Below are 19,293 nucleotides of genomic sequence, written 5' to 3'. Positions count from 1 at the left end.
TGAATTTTGTTATTTGCGGAACAATATAGCTGATGATGGCAGAAGAGGAGAGGATATAAAATGTAGACTGGCAATGGGACCAAAGCTTTTCTGAAGAAGAGAATAATGTTAACATCTAACATAGATTTAAGTGTTAAGAAGTCTATTCTGAAAGTATTTGTATGGAGTGTAGTTATCTAGGAAGCGAAACCTGCAAGATAAACAGTTGAGACCAGAAGAGAATAGAAGCTTTTGAACTGTGGTGCTACGTAAGAATGCTGAAGATTGGATGAGTACATTGCGTAACGAATAAGGAGGGGCTGAATGGAACTGGGGAGAATAGAAATTTGTGGCACAATATCACTAGAAGAAGTGATCAGTTGAGAGGACACATTCTGAGACCACCAATTTAGTACCGGAGAGAAGAGTGGGGGGGGGGGGGAGGGGGTGGTAAAAATCGTAGAAGGAGACCGAGAGACGAATACAGTAAGCAGAACACAGGAACGATCATTAGAAGCAAAAACTTGTGGTAAAAGTCGGCTCTGTAATACATACCACAAGACTTATGAGCACATATTCCTCTTCAATACTGTGAAACTTTTCTCTTGTACATAGTGTCCAAAGCGACTGCTTCATCTTCTATTTCCCCATTTATCGTTCAGGCATGGTTCCCTGTTACACTATTTTAGCTTTAGTGTAGCTGTGACCTGTATATTGTAATCATATAATGACGTCAGACACACGTGTTTTGGTCTCCTGTGTGAAAGTGTGAGTGCGAGTGAGAGATGGTGTAACTGGTAGTTACATTTTATACACTACTGGCCATTAAAATTGGTATGCCAAGAAGAAATGCAGATGATAAACGAGAATTCATTGGACAAATATGTTATACTAGAACTGACATGTGATTACATTTTCACGCAATTTGGGTGCATACATCCTGAGAAATCAGTACCCAGAACAACCACCTCTGGCCGTAATAACGGCCTTGATACGCCTGGGCATTGAGTCAAACAGAGCTTCGATCGCGTGTACAGGTACAACTGCCCATGCAACTTCAACACGATACCACAGGTCATCAAGAGTAGTGACTGGTGTATTGTGACGAATCAGTTGCTCGGCCGCCTTTGACCAGACGTTTTCAAATGGTGAGAGATCTGGAGAATGTGCTGGCCAGGACAACAGTCGAACATTTTCTGTATCCAGAAAGGCCCGTACAGGACCTGCAATATGCGGTCGTGCATTATCCTGCTGAAATGTAACGTTTCGCAGGTATCGAACGAAGGGTAGACCCACGTGTCGTGACACATCTGAAATGTAACGTCCACTGTTCAAACTGCCGTCAATGCGACCAAGAGCTGCCCGAGACGTGTAACCAATGGCACCTCGTACCATCACGCCGGGCGATACGCCAGTATGGTGATCACGAAGACACGCTTCCAGTGTGCGTTCACTGCGATGTCGCCAAACATGGATGCGACCACCATGATGCTGTAAACAGAAACCGGATTCATCCGAAAAAAATGACGTTTAGCCATTCATGTACCCAGGTTCGTCGTTGAGCACACCATCGCAGGTGCTCCTGTCTGTGATGCAGCGTCAAGGGTAAGAGCAGCCATGGTCTCCGAGCTGATAGTCCGTTCTGCTGCAAACGTCGTCGAACTGTTCGTGCAAATGGTTTTTGTCTTACAAACGTCTCCATCTGTTGACTCAGGGATCGAGATGTGGCTACACGATCCGTTACAGCCATGCGGATAAGATGCCTGACATCTCGACTGCTAATGATACGATGCCGTTGGGATACAGCACAGCGTATTACCCTCCTGAACCCATCGATTCCATATTCTACTAACAGTTATTGGATCTCGACCAACGCGAGCAGCAATGTAGCGATACGGTAAACGCCAATCGCGATAGGCTACAATCCGACCATTATCAAAGTCGGAAACGTGATGGTACGCATTTCTCCTCCTTATACGAGGCATCACAACAACGTTTCACCAGTGAACGCCGGTCAACTGCAGTTTGTGTATGAGAAATAGGTTGGAAACTTTCCTCATGTCAGCACGTTGTAGGTGTCGCCACCGGCGCCAACCTTGTGCGAATGCTCTGAGAAGCTAATCATTTGCATATCACAGCATCTTCTTCCTGTCGGTCAAATTTCACGTCTGTAGCACGTCATCTTCGTGGTGTAGCAATTTCAATGGCCAGTAGTGTATTTTAACTTTTGTTGCGTAGTTTAAAAAGTAAAAATGATAATTGTGTCCAATGTATTTAGTAAGCACTACAAGAGAGGCGTTCTGCATCACAGTTTAGTTTGCTTTTGAACTTCAGAGAGCGTGTACTCCTAGAAGAGGCAACCTGTACAGCTTTTACGAGCAGATATTTGAAGGAAAGGCCATGAAGATAAAATTAGAGAGATTCGAGTTTACATAGAGGCTTATCAGCAATCGTTCTTGCTGCAAATTATTTGCGAGTGAAACATTAAAGAGGGCAGTGAGAAAGAGACACGGGGTAACCTTCGCCATGCACCGTAAGGTGGCTTGCGAGTATAAATGTTACGAGGGGTGTTCCATACTGATTGACACCTTATTTTTCCCGCCATTCATGGTCCGTTATTAGACTCATCAGTACAATTGTAAGTGTTTATTACATCGATCTAACAGTTGGTGGCAGGGCAATCGCTGGAAGTGTAATCCTTGCACAGCGCAGTCCATTTTCCAACTGCTGCAATCACATGAACGGACAACATTGGAGCGTGATCATCAAGGACAGCGCTGGACGAGGTGGTTTCTGTAGAAGGAGGGTGTAATCATTGCAGACATTCACGTGCGATTGGAGGCAATATGTGGAAAGCGTGAACCATCACGAAAATCGCTGTTGCAACACGACATTACTCGTCCTGATGCGAGTCGGAAAACCACGACTGCCATTGCTGAAATTGGGTTCCAGGCACTGCCTTACACATCATATTCTTCTGCTCGGCCCCTTCTGATTACCATCTATTCAGAACCTCTGGACAGACATAATTTCGCAGACTGCAAGCGGCTTTCCTGGGGTGGGTGCGTAAGACTGCTGAAAAGCTGTTCGACGTGGGCCTACACAAGTTATAGGAGCCAAGTCAAGAGAATTCGGTGGGCGTGGCAGCACCTGAGCCCCGTTTCACCAATGGCAGTTACCGTTTTCCGACTCGTATGGAGACGAGTGCTTTTGTGTTGCAAGAGCAGATTGTGTGGTGGTGCACACTCTCTATGTGCTGCCACGAATCGCTTCTCTGTGACCTCACTGAGTGCACCCTCCTTTCATAGAAGCCACTTCTTCGATTGCAGTCCTCGATGGCCGCGCTCCATTGTTGTCTGCTCGAGTAATGAATGACAGCAGCTGCGAAAAGGAGCTGTACTGCACAGGGATTACATTTCCGTATACCTACATTTGGACAAAAGTGCTACCTACTTGCAGCTGTAACGATGAGTTAAGTCTCGCACTATGAATGACTGAAAAAATAAAGCTTAAATCAATATGGAACACCTCTTGTAGATGTAGACGTAGATGTTGACGAATTTAATGTCAGCGTGATGCTGAGCTTGGCGGTTACCTGTCGCCAGCTCTGGGCTTTCTTTGCCAGCAGGAGGTCTCGGATACGTCGTTATGATATATAGAAGCGTGTTAGAATTTCAAGATCTCTGCTTCAGATGAAAGTCTGTATAATCGATTGGAGAAAGACTGCAGTGAGATGTATGTCATCAGGGTTTTACAGTGTCGTTGAGTTACTTAAAATCTGGCTATGGATAAAAACTTATAAAGGAGCCCGCCCGGTTGGCCGTGCGGTCTAACGCACGGCTTTCCGGGCGGGAAGGAGCGCCTGGTCCCCGGCACGAATCCCCCCGGCGGGTTTGTGTCGAGGTCCGGTGAGGCGGCCGGTCTGTGGATGGTTTTTAGGCGGTCTTCCATCGGCCTCGGCGTATTCGGGCTGGTTCCCCTCATTCCGCCTCAGTTACACTATGTCGGCTATTGCCGCGCAAACAAGTTCTACAAGGACGCGTACACGACCATTACTCTACCACGCAGTCACAGGGGTTACACTCGTCTGGTGTGAGACGTTCCCTGAGGCGTGGGGGGTCAAACGGGGGCCGAACCGCTCAACAACCCTGGGTTTGGTGTGGGGCGGCGGAGGGGTGAAGTGGACTGCGGTAGTCGTCGTGGGGTTGTGGACCGCTGCGGCTGCGGCGGGGACGGAGCCTTCCGTCCTTTCTAGGTCCCCCATTACCATACAATACTTATATAGGAACTTTGGGAATGGTGTTGTGAGTTTGTTTATGACGTAAAGCGTACGGAAGAGGGCTGAGAGGCTATTACGTCCAGTCATAATAAGGGCATGCGCAGTCATGTGATCATGGAGATTGGTTAATACGGTATGGAGTGAAGCTACTCTTTGCTCAGGCGTGTTAAATAAGGGAAATGGGATTACTTTGTTGGGTGTTTGTAATCCGACACAACTACTGTAATTTGGTGTGGAATAGGCTAGAAAAATTGAGGTCAATGGGAGTAACTTAGCTGAGTATGGTCTGTTCGATGTGGTTGTGTATGTCATAGGTCAAGGAATGATTGGGACAGATATGGATGATAGCATGGGATACAGTTAGGTTCAATTTAACTCGAAGCGCAAATTTTCTTTCAAGATTTTTGAAGATGATTGTGCGTAAGTCAATTTGGCTAAAAGGAGACTTTATTCTGTGTAAAGTGCGGTATTTGAAACGTTTGAGTAATTTGCTATTTAATGTACAAAAATGGGTAAAATTCTCAAGCTGTGCAAAGAAGAAGAATACTTATAGCACCTACAGTCACATAATATTTAGGTACATAAAGAACAATTAAACAACTTTTTTATTTTCTTAAAATATGAATCGTGCTTTACAAACCTGTCATCTATTTGTTTTTTTATCTAGAAAATTACTTTTATGAGTCTTCTCTCTGGATGTATCAAGAGACTGTGACTAACTAAATTAGAGAAAAATGTTGTCTTTGTTTGGAAGGGTACGAAATCTTGTATGTACGCCTTGAAACTAACTTTCTCTTAATTTTCTTAATTATAATGATTGAGCAATTTTAAGCTGCATGCCATCAGGCATTATTCATAATCCTGGAAACCTCCCACTCACGTTTTAAAAACTTCTTTCTCGATTTGTTATTCCAAATTTCACACCTTACTGCTTCTCCAAAAAGAGTTCACAAAATACATTTTCATTTACTTTTTTTTTAAAAAAATCCTCAGTTAACCAATGCTCCGAGAAGGAAAGTTCTTTTCTTCGATTTACGATCAATTTCAGACATGTTGACCAGTCAGTTACAGATACAGACACAATTTTTGAGTAAATTTAATATCAAATTTGCAAACTGACCAGCATACATGGCATCACTGCTACACCAACATCTGTAATGTACCTGTGGGCTGTAAACCAACTGCCTCTAAAATTGTCTTTCACTAACTTCAGATGCATATGCGTAGCATGTATGCGTCATCTTGTTAGGGTGTTTTGCAAACGTAGGGCAGACTTATAACAGTTTCGAGTAACACTGACAATCTGTTTACAACAGTTGAGGCGATGACACTTCTTTGCTTTGAAATACTCACCGTCGAAGTCCAGCCACACTCCCTCTTTTTTTTCATCTGTGTAGTTGATAAGAATCCATACGTCGTCTGTGCGGAGGTTTCTCAACATGTGATTTATCATTTCCTTATTTAGTGGACGTGCAAGCGTGCCACCTTCTTGTTTGCAAATTTCCAGTGCTTTATGTGCAGTTGTTTGCAATGCAAAGTGCTTGAACATTCTCTGTGGTTTTGAGGAGTAGAATGTAAAGCCAGGTGATATGTATGGCAGCGTTTCTGTGAGCATTAAAAAAAGTTAAGAAAGGCTAATTAGATAAGCTCCCAGCAAGAAATTTCAACATCTGTTATAGCAAGAATTGATTAAAAAACAGAGAAACACTCACCAGCACTGCACTCAGGCTGCGTTTCTTCGTCCTGAAATTTTGAAACGTACAAGTGTGTAGCCCGTACACAGAGAAATACTGTCAACAAGTCACTTAAAAACTACACAGTAAAATTGGCTAAAAGTGCAGAGACAATTGTTAACTGTCTCAATAAAATTAAATCCCTTTACTTATACTGTTGACAGTTTACATCTTTTACCTCGCATTCAATTAAACATCAGATGCAGTATTAAAACAGTTCCTACCTCATATTTCGGGAAGTTAAAATCAAACACTGGACTTCATTTTAAAAAGAACCAAAGAATGGAATATGTGCATATCGTGCATTCTGCATACTCACCATTTTTTAAGAAAATCGAAAACTGTACCCACCAAACCGCTGCACAAGTTAGCACCACTTCAATAACTACAGAAATCCATAAATCCTCTCTAGAGTGTATATAAGAGCATTTTTCCTCAAGAAAAACATAAAATACCACTGATTCTTGTAGATGCTACAAGGCAGTTCACAAATGTACTATATTATCGAACATAAATGGCCTGCTGAAAAAAGAATGCCTTCAAATGTAGAACCACAAACCACATTTATAACAACTGAAGGTGCCTCTCAGATTATTATTTCTATAGAACTAAAGATACTATCGCATTTTGAATGTATTAAGACAACTTTAATACAGTGAAGCAACATTTGCTACACTTGTATAACTGTATTACATACTGAGAAAAATAGCAAAAACAAGTAATGGTTTGAGAATGAAACAAAAGTTCGAGACTAGTCGCCAATAAAAATATTATTTGCGCCTCAGATGGAAACCTCAATTAATAAATTACAAATATATTGAGTTGCTGCACTGATACCAATATAATGTTGGAATTCCACACAAACTACATTGTTGAAAAAAAAAGTATGTATAGAGTCAATCATTATGCTTCACATTCTAATATCATCTAGAAGGGTAAAGTAAAATATGACAAACTACATTCCACAGTTCTAGCACCGATGACTACTCAATCTTCATTAAAAAAAATGCTTCTGATATTGGAACAGAGTCACTACACGTACAGCAATTCTAAACTACTATTACCTTACATTACCTGACGAAACAGAATTGTTTGATATAACTTCAAAACACGAAGATGACTCCGATCGCTTCGTCACCTCCAGCCGTAAATCGAGCTCCTTACTGCGTCGGAAAATGATCTTAAATACTAGGTGAAATCGTAATATTTCAGTATGGTTCAAGAGTCATAAAAGTAGGTTGTATACATGGAAGAAGCCTCGAGATACTGCAACGTCTCAGATAGATTATATAATGGGAAGACAGAGATTCACGGACCAGGTTTTAAATTGTATGACATTTCCAGGGGCAGATGTGGACTCTGACCACAAATCTAATGGTTATGAACTGTAGATTAAAACCGAAGAAACTGCAAAAAGGTGGGAATTTGAGGAGATGGGGCCTGGATAAACTGACTAAACCAGAGGTTGTACAGAGCTTCAGGGAGAGCATTAGGGTACGATTGATAAGAATGGGGGAAAGAAATACCGTAGAAGAAGAATGGGTAGCTTTGAGAGATGAAATAGTGAAGGTAGTAGAGGATAATGTTCAAAATGATGTCCGTCAACCTCTATGCATTTGGCAATACGTGTAACGACATTCCTCTCAACAGTGAGTAGTTCGCCTTCCGTAATGTTCGCACATGCATTGACAATGCGCTTACGTATGTTGTCAGGCATTGTCGGTGGATCATGATAGCGAATATCCTTCAACTTTCCCCACAAAAAGAAATCCGGGGACGTCAGATCTGGTGAATGTGCGGGCAATGGTATGCTGCTTCGACGACCAATCCACCTGTCATGAAACGCGCTATTCAATACCGCTTCAACCGAATGTGAGCTATGTGCCGGACATCCATCATGTTGGAAGCACAACGCCATTCTGTCATGCAGTGAAGATTAAATTAGATTAATTTACTTTTATTCCAATTGACCCATAGTGAGGAGGTCCTGCAGGATGTAGAACATGTCAGAGAAACAACAATACATGACAAATATTTACAACTCAAACAAATAAGCTAATGTACCATTCCATAGGCCCAAGTGGCATGGTCGTCATTTTTTTAATGAAAGCTGTATGAAAGAATCATTTTACAAATACTAATGCATTGAATTTAAAATAAAAAGTGTTTTTTATTTATAAGGTAATAAAAGTGTAATACAACAACTAAATACTTATTTACAATGAACACTTTACTGTATTGAAATTGTGCAGAAGTTACATTGTACATATATACATATACACACAAATCAGTTGGTTCTACTGAGAAATTCATCTACAGAGTAGAAGGAGTTGGCCACCAATAAATCCTTTAGGCTTCTCTTAAACTAAATTTCATTGGTTGTTAAGTTTTTTATGGCTGCTGGCAAGTTATTGAAAATGTGTGATCCTGAATAATGCACACCGTTTTTTACAACACTAAGTGACTTTAAATCCTCGTGAAGGTTATTCTTGTGTCTGGTACTGATTCCATGAATTGAACTGTTCGTTTGAAAAAGTGATATATTTTTAATGGCAAATTTCATTAAGGAATTAATATATTGGGAAGCAGAAGTTAGTATCCCTAGTTCCCTAACAGGTTTCTGCAAGATGTTCTTGAGTTCACACCACATATAACTCTTACTGTACGTTTTTGTGCCCGGAAAAATTTAGCTTGGCTCGCTGAATTGCCCCAAAAATAATCCCATATGACATTATGGAATGAAAATAAGCATAGTATGCAAGTTTTTTCATTTTTATATCCTCTATGTGAGACACAATTCGCATTGAAAATAGAGATATGTTAAGACGCTTCAGCAGTTCTATGATGTGCTTTTCCCAGTTGAATTTTTTATCAAGCCATAATCCCAAGAATTTAACACTGTCCGCTTCTTCTATCTGCTTGTCATCGTATGTTAGGCATATTCTCGTGGGGCACCCCATACAAGTTCTGAACTGCATGTAGTATGTTTTTCAAAGTTTAGTGACAAAGAATTGGCTAGGAACCAGTGATTAACGTCCACAAATATTTTATTAGCTGACCTTTCTGAGACTACACTTGATTTGCTATTTATTGCATTGTTTGTGTCATTGGCAAACAAAACGAACTTGGCTTCTGGTAATGTTACTGATGAAAGGTCATTGATACACACAAGAAAAAGTAAGGGCCCTGAAATGGAACCTTATGGGAGCCCACATATAATTAGTTCCCAGTTGGATGATGCCTGATAGCTTGATACATGTCTCTTTCCTAATAACACCCTTTGTTTCCTGCCAGAGATATAAGATTTGAAACATTTTGCAGCATTTCCTGTTACACTATAATATTCTAATTTACTTGAAAGGATATTGTGATTTGCACAGTCACAGATCACAAAATATACCAGTTGCCTGCAATTTTTTGTCTAATGAATTAAGCACATTTCCACTGTAAGTGTAGATAGTCTTCTCAATATCAGAACCCTTTAGAAATCCGAACTGTGACTTTGACAGTATGTTATTTGAGATAAGATGGTTATAAAGCTGATTGTACATTACTTTTTCTAAAATTTTTGAGAATGCTGGCAACAGCGAAATTGGACGGAAATTTGATGTTATTTCTTTATCTCCCTTCTTAAACAGTGGCTTAACTTCAGCATATTTCAACCATTCAGGACATATTCCACCGATTAATGACTGATTACATAGATAGCTTAATATGTTACTTAACTCAGAATCACATTCTTTAATTAAGTTTGTTGATATTTCATCATACCCACTAGATGTTTTTTATTTTAACGATTTTATGATGGATATTATTTCTGCTGAGGTAGTGAGGGTCAAATGCATATTATGGAAGTTACTTGAAATGTCTGGTCTGAGGTATTCCATGGCAGCATCTATAGAACCTGACAACCCCATCTTGTCAGTAACAGTTATAAAATGTATGTTAAAAAGTTCTGCAATACTATAAACGTCTGTCACCAATGTGTCATTTACCCTTAACGCTATTTGTCCCTCTTCATGTCTGGTTATACTGGTCTCCTCCTTCACTATATCCCCTACAGTCTTTATTTTGTTATGTGATATGACTATCTGTTCCTTGTAATATATTTGCTTTGATGTCCATATTACAGTCTTTAATATTTTGCAGTATTTCTTGTAATATGCTATAGCATCAACATCGGAACTGTTTTGGATTGACAGATACAGTTTTCTTTTTGTTTTACGAGATATCCCTATTCCTTGAGTAATCCATGGTTCTCTGTAGACTTTGATTACCCTCTTGAGCTCAGATTTAACAGATTTTATATCCTGTTCAGTATTAACATTTAACAGATGGAACTGCATGCCATGGTCTGAGAGGCCATTGACTATTGGTTTTGAAATATAACTTTGTTCATTGGACTTTTTGATAAAGATATTATCAACGGCTGTTTTTGAGCAATTGGCTACCAAAAAAAGTGGCTCTGAGCACTATGCGACTTAACTTCTGAGGTCATTAGTCGCCTAGAAATTAGAACTACTTAAACCTAACTAACCTAAGGACATCACACACATCCATGCCCGAGGCAGGATTTGAACCTGCGACTGTAGCGGTCGCTCGGTTCGCAGTTGGCTATCCTAGTGGGGAACTTTACAGTGGGAATTAAGGTGAATGATAGTGTTACTAACTCCAATAAGTTCTTATTGGGAGGAAATCTACATTGAAATCACCAGAAACCACTATTTCTTTGTTTCTGGTTGTTAAATGGGCTTCAAGGTGTTTAACAACATATTAAAGTTACCTGCAGGTGCTTGATATACACTTAATATTATGAACAATTTTTTGTGAAATTCTACTTCTGTTGCACTTGCTTCCATATGCTGTTCTATGTTCTTAAATTTATGACAGTTCCTGATGAATGTGGAAACTCCTCCTTCCTCCGTTTCTGATCTACAAAAGTGAGATGCTAAACTAAGCCCTGTGACACATAAAAGTTCTATACCAGTGGTCACATGATGTTCAGAGAGGCTGATTATGTCAGCTGGGTTTGAAGACTCTAATTCATCTATGCAGATAATTAATTCATTAATTTTATTTCTCAGTCCTCAAATATTTTGATGCGATAAAGATAGCTGACATTTCTCATCGACTGAGTTAAAATTGGGTAGAGTTAAAATATCTGCTGACTGTTGTAAATTCTTAACCAATAGCTGTTTATGGTGATGTAATACGCTAGAATTATGTTTTTTTGTTTCTATCTCAAACTGAAAGTTTGTCTCAGTCCTAACCTCTCTTAAAATTTGGTTTCCTTCTGTCCTTCCTACCCTAAAAAAGGGTCTTTTCTGAACCCTATAACCACTGGTATTTTACCACTCATGACAGTGCCTCCCCCCTTTAACTTTCCTGCGACTTTCCCAGCCAGTTTACCCTTCCCCTTCCTGTTGAGGTGAAGGCCATGCCTAGTATAATCCCACCTATTGAGAGAATCAACACCAACCACACCAGTGTGTGACCCTGCACTAGACATAGGCAGCCGTTCCAACTCCAAATTAACACTCTTGACAGAAGAGTTCAAAAAATGAGATCGGTCATGGCGCCCAAGAACAGATACAAACTCAACACTAGCTTCGATGCTGAGGCAATCTTTGCAAGGTCACACTCTATACTGTACCCAGAACCTCTGTCAATACTATTACCTTACCCATCCACTATAACCACGGAGTCTTCCTTAGTGAAATCTTTGCTAAGTGATCCTAAATCCTCTGTCACCTGCTCCAGACCACTAGGTTTTAAAAAAATCGATGGCCTGTTATTCTGATCCTAGTTCAGTCTGCAAAAGTTTGCCAACATCTCTTCCATGGGAGCTACCTAATAATAACACTTCCTTTCTCTATACTGATTTCCCTACATTGTTACTTTTCAATTTGCTGCTGAAAGTTTGTTGTGCCCTGACTACACCTGCAACGTCTTGAGGCTCACCAGCTTCTAACTGAAGCAACAGGTCAAATCTATTTTCCACATTCACCACGAAGCTGCCAGACAAAGTTCTAGGCCGGTTCCTCCTGTCGCCTGTTGCCACTTCCCACCTCTCTTTACCCTTCACCCTCCTTAACCTGTCAAGATCTCCCCAGGCCTTGTCTAGCTCAACCTGAAGGGCGGCAATTTTCCCCTCTTGTTCTAGTATCTTCCTATCTCTACTACAAATTCTACAAAACCACTGATGAGTCTCATTTACTTCCCCTATTCCCACGCCACTACAGTCGCCAACATGGAAAAAACTACAGCACCCATCACACGAAAGCCCCCGACCTAACAATTCTACGGCAAGTCAAGCACTTTTCACTCATGATAAACGTAATAGAGTATTAAGAATAAATCAGTTAAATTACAGATAAACACGAAAAAATGGTTCCACAAATTTGGGCTATACGCAACTGTGTGTAAACAAAAACAACAGTGCAAAGTTTCTGAAATAACAACTGAAACTTCAGGCTACTTTCCGGAAATGCTAGTTAAATAATGAAGAGGTACGCTACAGTTAAATTGCTGGAGTGGGCAAAGAACAACTAAACGAAATTCTATAGATTTACTGCGGCAAAACGTAAACAGAAAATAGGACTGTAGGAACTTTTCGCGTTTTCCGCTATATTACGTAAAGAAAAATGAAACCTTTAATGGTACAGTTAAAAGGCACACTAATACACCTTTTCACCAAGTAATCAGTAGTAAACTATATATTTTATAATCTAAAATAAGTTAACTTCACGAGAACACCAAAACTCGCGTTAATCGCCTGGCTGTAGGCCATCAAGAAGTAACATCGGTAGAACACTACGTAGGAAATCAACATACATTGCACCATTTTGACTGCCATCGATAAAATGGGGGCCAATTATCCTTCCTCCCATAATGCTGCCAAGGTGCTGATGTTCCACTTGTCGCAATCATCGTGGATTTTCCGTTGCCCAACAGTGCATATTATGCCGGTTTACGTTACCGCTGTTGGTGAATGACGCTTCGTCGCTAAATAGAACGCGTGCAAAAAATCTGTTCAAAGTCGTCACCATGCAATTCCTGGTTCATAGAAATATGGTACGAGTGCAATCGATGTTGATGTAGCATTCTCAACACTGCCGTTTTCGGGATTCCCGATTCACGCGCAATTTGTATGCTACTGATGTGCGGATTAGCCGCGACAGCAGCTTGAACACCTACTTGGGCATCATCATTTGTTGCAGGCCGTGGCTGACGTTTCACATGTGTCTGAACACTTCCTGTATGCTTAAATAACGTAACTATCCGGACACTTGGATGATGCCGCCCAGGATACCGTGCAGCATATATAGTACACGCCCGTTGGGCATTTTGATCACAATAGCCATACACCAACACGATATCGACCTTTTCCGCAATTGGTAAACGGTCCATTTCAACACGGGTAATGTATCACGAAGCAAATACCGTCAGCACTGGCGAAATGTTAAGTGATACCACGTACTTATACGTTTGTGACTATTACAACGCTATCTATGACAAAGCGAAAAAAGTAGTCCAACTAAAACATTCATATTTCTTTACGCCCTACACGAATATGTTATAAAAATGGGGGTTCCTTTTTTTTAAAAACGCAGTTGATATCTGTTTGACGTATGGCAGCGCCATCTACTGGGTCAACCATAGTGCCATCTGGTTTCCCCCTTCAGGCTAGACGAGTTTCGTTCATTGTAGTGTTTTCGTTTGATGCTTATTTCTGAGATATTGGGCCCGGTCACTATCAATGTACCACCTTGTATATAAACAAAAAGAAACAAAACAATTATATAGATAATTCAAGTTACACTAGGACAGATAGAAAAGCATGTTTAATTGAATTACCTGCATGTCGTTCTTTCATGCATGTTAATTCATAAGGAAAGGCTTAGAAGTAGGCTGTGACAGGCAGCACTAGGTTTCTGATTTTCTTGTTGATAAGCACAACTTTAAGTTAGTCCTAAAACACCCCACCCCCCCCACTCTAAGTCCGTTACTTGCTCAAGTGAGAAACTGATGCCATAGTTTTGGCACACCCTAGGATTAAGTTGCATGTAACGTTTACTGTTAGATATAGCATAGAAATAGTGTAGCACAGAAATTAATATACAAATTAGGTTATCCTTGTCTCATGTTCATTTTTGCATCTCACGAAAATCAGAAATACTGGTGTCCATAGCATGTGTGGTTCTTTGCTTTCATGCACTTTTTCATATTTCTAAGGCTTGTGAATAATGCACCAAAAACAGAATGCATCAGTGTAGTACAGCGATCCACAACGGAGCTCGAGAAGGGACATGGTATGGGAGCGGTCGCCAGAGGGGTGAGCAGGAGGTTGAGAATACCTGAGTGGCCGACTGAAGTGCAATGCAAGGCCACAGGTATTCCCTGAGCGGCCAAAGCATGAGAATTCCAAGCCGCAGCAACCTTCGCTGTCGGACAGAGGTGCAGGACACGTTCACAAATACGGGACGCACTAGACACAATGTTCCTACAGCCCACCATACAGGATCTGACACCCACCAGCACTGCGGGACACATGTCCCCCACCCCAGGAGAGGCGGAGAAGAAGGGTCAGAGTGACACATCTGAGTACGGCATTTGCAGCAAACGATGCAGCTCGGCCGCCTTTGACACTGGTTTGGGGCAGGGCGCTAGACACAACCCGAGTACCTGCTGGCGTCAGGCTCGTGGAAGAGGACTGAAATGACGCAATGAACGCCCACGCAGCGCAACCGATCAAGGTACGGGTCACTACCAAATACAGTCGACTGCAATGAACGTAGTGGTGGGTCACCTGTTTCACAGTGTATCGCCATCAAAGAGCCGCCTAATGGCCGTCTTATAAGAGTCTGTGTGGCAAATAGCTGCATCGCTCCTAATCCTCTCCACTGGGCACGACGCTTGTCATCTCCAATCTCTTCTCCCTCTCTCACTAGACTACACTCAAGAGACTGCGAGGGCCAAAAGCTTTGCGTTGAGGTATGCATGTGGAACCTTCATTACATTGCAGTCAGTGTGGTAAGCATTTGTCTGGTGCGACTACCAAAACACAACCCTGTTTCAACTCGTGTGTATTTATACACATATTTACAATCTGTACTGGCATATTTTATTGTGTTATGTTTCGTAATATGTCTGATCTAACCAACTCAGCATTCTTCCCATTGCAACACGACACTCTTCTGTTTGTATGTAATTAAAATGTTTATAAGGCATGTGTTATAAGGATACATTCAATTCACTACTTTTTGCTGATAAACTCTTTGATAATTTGCTAGGTAAATACAGTTCTGCACTGGATATCTTTAGCTTATTCCTACTGGTAATTTTTTCTCAATTACAGACATTTAACATATGGTTTAATGAACACTAGGTTTTGCTCCTTTTTCGCCTTGTAAACTCCGCATTTTTTTCTTCGTATAATGTTTAAATACCTTTTCTTTTGGCTTCTCTCCATGAAATACACTGACATTCAATATTTTTATTAATATGATCACCTTCACTTTTATTATTATACGCTCATATAGATGAGAACTCTATCCTACCAGATATTTATTTTTGTGATAATCTACATGCATATGTACATCATCCTCTACTCACTTTGGGCTAACTTACATTAAACCAGCATGCATTTCATTATGTTACATTCTTCTCCTTGTATTATTTGTAAGACTGGTGTTTGATTCAAGCTCTACACACGTTTTTAGAACGAATGCACATACCTGGATATTAGGTCAACTTTAATTGATTATACACTAAACCTTTATAGTTCTCAGACACATGTTTGTGTATGATACTTTCATTAGTCAGAGATAGTCTTTAGTGTTTCTTTACTAGACATTATTTGAGCAATTTGAGGGCATTAATTGTAAGATCATCGGTCCAACGTGGCACACTTACTTCAGATATCTTGGGCAGCAGCCTGGTGTCTAATTCTGCAAATGTTCGTGATGAACTGAATTAAAAAGTGCAGTGTCCCAGTGGGTGTCGCCACTTTATCTGCGTTAATAGCAACAAACAGCTAGAAGGTTGGCGATTCCTAACCCTTGTTTCTTTACTTAAACCTTTGGCTCCTTCAGGCACATTGTAAAACTTTCGGGTTAGGTGTGATTTTTAGTTGGTGTTGTGCCACACTATCCGCATATCTGAAGTGAGGCACAAACGCTGCATAAAAATTTTGTGTGAATGGCGGGCTAATACAAGGTGGAAGGCCCTCTAGTCTCTTCGTACACTTATTCAGAGCCATCAAGCCAACCTGTCTTGAATTGGACGCTTTGTACCAGCATGTACCTGATGGGGAGTGGGATGCATGCTTGTTGTAATTCTGTTCATTTCATGTAGGCTAAGGCCAACGGCGTAGCCGCAGTGGAATTGGACGCTTTGTACCGGCATGTACCTGATAGGGAGTGGGATGCATGCTTATTGTCATTCTGTTCATTTCGTGTAGGAGAAGGCCAACGGCGTAGCCGCAGTGGAATTGGACACTTTGTACCGGCATGTACCTGATGGGGAGTGGAATGCGTGCTTATTGTAATTCTGTTCGTTTTGTGTAGGAGTAGGCCAACGGCGTAGCCGCAGTGGAATTGGACACTTTGTACCGGCATGTACCTGATGGGGAGTGGGATGCATGCTTACTGTAATTCTGTTCATTTCATGTAGCCTAAGGCCAACGGCGTAGCCGCAATGGAATTGGACACTTTGTACCGGCATTTACCTGATGGGGAGTGGGATGCATGCCTATTGTAATTCTGTTCATTTCGTGTAGGAGAAGGCCAACGGCGTAGCCGCAGTGGAATTGGATGCTTTGTACCGGCATGTACCTGATGGGGAGTGGGATGCATGCTTATTGTAATTCTGTTCATTTCGTGCAGGAGAAGGCCAACGGCGTAGCCGCAGTGGAATTGGACACTTTGTACCGGCATGTACCTGATGGGGAGTGGGATGCATGCTTATTGTAATTCTGTTCATTTCATGTAGGAGAAGGCCAACGGCGTAGCCGCAGTGGAATTGGACGCTTTGTACCAGCATGTACCTGATGGGGAGTGGGATGCATGCTTATTGTAATTCTGTTCATTTCGTGTAGGAGAAGGCCAACGGCGTAGCCGCAGTGGAATTGGACGCTTTGTACCGGCATGTACCTGATGGGGAGTGGGATGCATGCTTACTGTAATTCTGTTCATTTCGTGTAGGAGAAGGCCAACGGCGTAGCCGCAGTGGAATTGGACGCTTTGTACCGGCATGTACCTGATGGGGAGTAGGATGCATGCTTATTGTAATTCTGTTCATTTCGTGTAGGAGAAGGCCAACGGTGTAGCCACAGTGGAATTGGACGCTTTGTACCGGCATGTACCTGATGGGGAGTGGGATGCATGCTTATTGTAATTCTGTTCATTTCGTGTAGGAGAAGGCCAACGGCGTAGCCACAGTGGAACTGGACGCTTTGTACCGGCATGTACCTGATGGGGAGTGGGATGCATGCTTATTGTAATTCTGTTCATTTCGTGTAGGAGAAGGCCAACAGCGTAGCCGCAGTGGTATTGGACGTTTAGTACCGGCATGTACCTGATGGGGAGTGGGATGCATGCTTACTGTAATTCTGTTCATTTCATGTAGGCTGAGGCCAACGGCGTAGCCGCAGTGGAATTGGATGCTTTGTACCGGCATGTACCTGATGGGGAGTGGGATGCATACTTATTGTAATTCTGCTCATTTCGTGTAGGAGAAGGATAACGCCGTAGCCGCAGTGGAATTGGCCACTTTGTACCAGCATGTACCTGATGGGGAGTGGGATGCATGCTTATTGTAATTCTGTTCATTTCGTGTAGGAGAAGGCCAACGGCGTAACCGCAGTGGAATGGACACTTTGTACCGGCATGTACCTGATGGGGAGTGGGAGACATGCTTATTGTAATTCCGTTCATTTCGTGTAGGAGAAGGCCAACGGCATAGCCGCAGTGGAATTGGACGCTTTGTACCGGCATGTATGTGATGGGGAGTGGGATGCATGCTTACTGTAATTCTGTTCATTTCGTGTAGGAGAATGCCAGCGGCGTAGCCGCAGTGGAATTGGCCACTTTGTACCGGCATGTACCTGATGGGGAGTGGGATGCATGCTTACTGTAATTCTGTTCATTTCGTGTAAGAGAAGGCCAACGGCGTAACCGCAGTGGAATGGACACTTTGTACCGGCATGTACCTGATGGGGAGTGGGAGACATGCTTATTGTAATTCCGTTCATTTCGTGTAGGAGAAGGCCAACGGCATAGCCGCAGTGGAATTGGACGCTTTGTACCGGCATGTACCTGATGGGGAGTGGGATGCATGCTTACTGTAATTCTGTTCATTTCGTGTAGGAGAAGGCCAACGGCGTAGCCGCAGTGGAATTGGACGCTTTGTACCGGCATGTACCTGATGGGGAGTGGGATGCATGCTTATTGTAATTATGTTCATTTCGTGTAGGAGAAGGCCAACGGCGTAGCCACAGTGGAATTGGACGCTTTGTACCGGCATGTACCTGATGGGGAATGGGAATGCATGCTTATTGTAATTCTGTTCATTTCATGTAGGAGAAGGCCAACGGCGTAGCCGCAGTGGAATTGGACGCTTTGTACCGGCATGTACCTGATGGGGAGTGGGATGCATGCTTATTGTAATTCTGTGCATTTCGTGTAGGAGAAGGCCAACAGCGTAGCCGCAGTGGTATTGGACGTTTAGTACCGGCATGTACCTGATGGGGAGTGGGATGCATGCTTACTGTAATTCTGTTCATTTCATGTAGGCTGAGGCCAACGGCGTAGCCGCAGTGGAATTGGACGCTTTGTACCGGCATGTACCTGATGGGGAGTGGGATGCATACTTATTGTAATTCTGCTCATTTCGTGTAGGAGAAGGATAACGCCGTAGCCGCAGTGGAATTGGCCACTTTGTACCGGCATGTACCTGATGGGGAGTGGGATGCATGCTTATTGTATTTCTGTTCATTTCGTGTAGGAGAAGGCCAACGGCGTAACCGCAGTGGAATGGACACTTTGTACCGGCATGTACCTGATGAGGAGTGGGAGACATGCTTATTGTAATTCCGTTCATTTCGTGTAGGAGAAGGCCAACGGCATAGCCGCAGTGGAATTGGACGCTTTGTACCGGCATGTATCTGATGGGGAGTGGGATGCATGCTTACTGTAATTCTGTTCATTTCGTGTAGGAGAATGCCAGCGGCGTAGCCGCAGTGGAATTGGCCACTTTGTACCGGCATGTACCTGATGGGGAGTGGGATGCATGCTTACTGTA

At 42.3% G+C, this 19,293-nt stretch overlaps 1 protein-coding gene across 2 annotated transcripts in view; it reads right to left on the bottom strand.

Annotated features, from left to right (window-relative positions):
* Positions 1-19,293, bottom strand: part of LOC126317779 (macrophage mannose receptor 1-like) — a 116,459-nt gene that overhangs the window by 38,218 nt on the left and 58,948 nt on the right. For both annotated transcript variants that reach the window (XM_049993204.1, XM_049993205.1), the window contains exons 2-3: positions 5,971-6,001; positions 5,612-5,863 (exon numbers count right to left, since the gene is read on the bottom strand). In XM_049993204.1, the coding sequence (XP_049849161.1) occupies positions 5,612-5,863; positions 5,971-6,001 (283 nt within the window). The remainder of the gene's footprint in view (positions 1-5,611; positions 5,864-5,970; positions 6,002-19,293) is intronic.

The sequence above is a fragment of the Schistocerca gregaria genome, chromosome 1 (genome assembly GCF_023897955.1).
Source record: "Schistocerca gregaria isolate iqSchGreg1 chromosome 1, iqSchGreg1.2, whole genome shotgun sequence".
Taxonomy (NCBI): Eukaryota; Metazoa; Arthropoda; class Insecta; order Orthoptera; family Acrididae; genus Schistocerca; species Schistocerca gregaria.
This window is presented reverse-complemented; position numbering and strand designations above follow the sequence as displayed.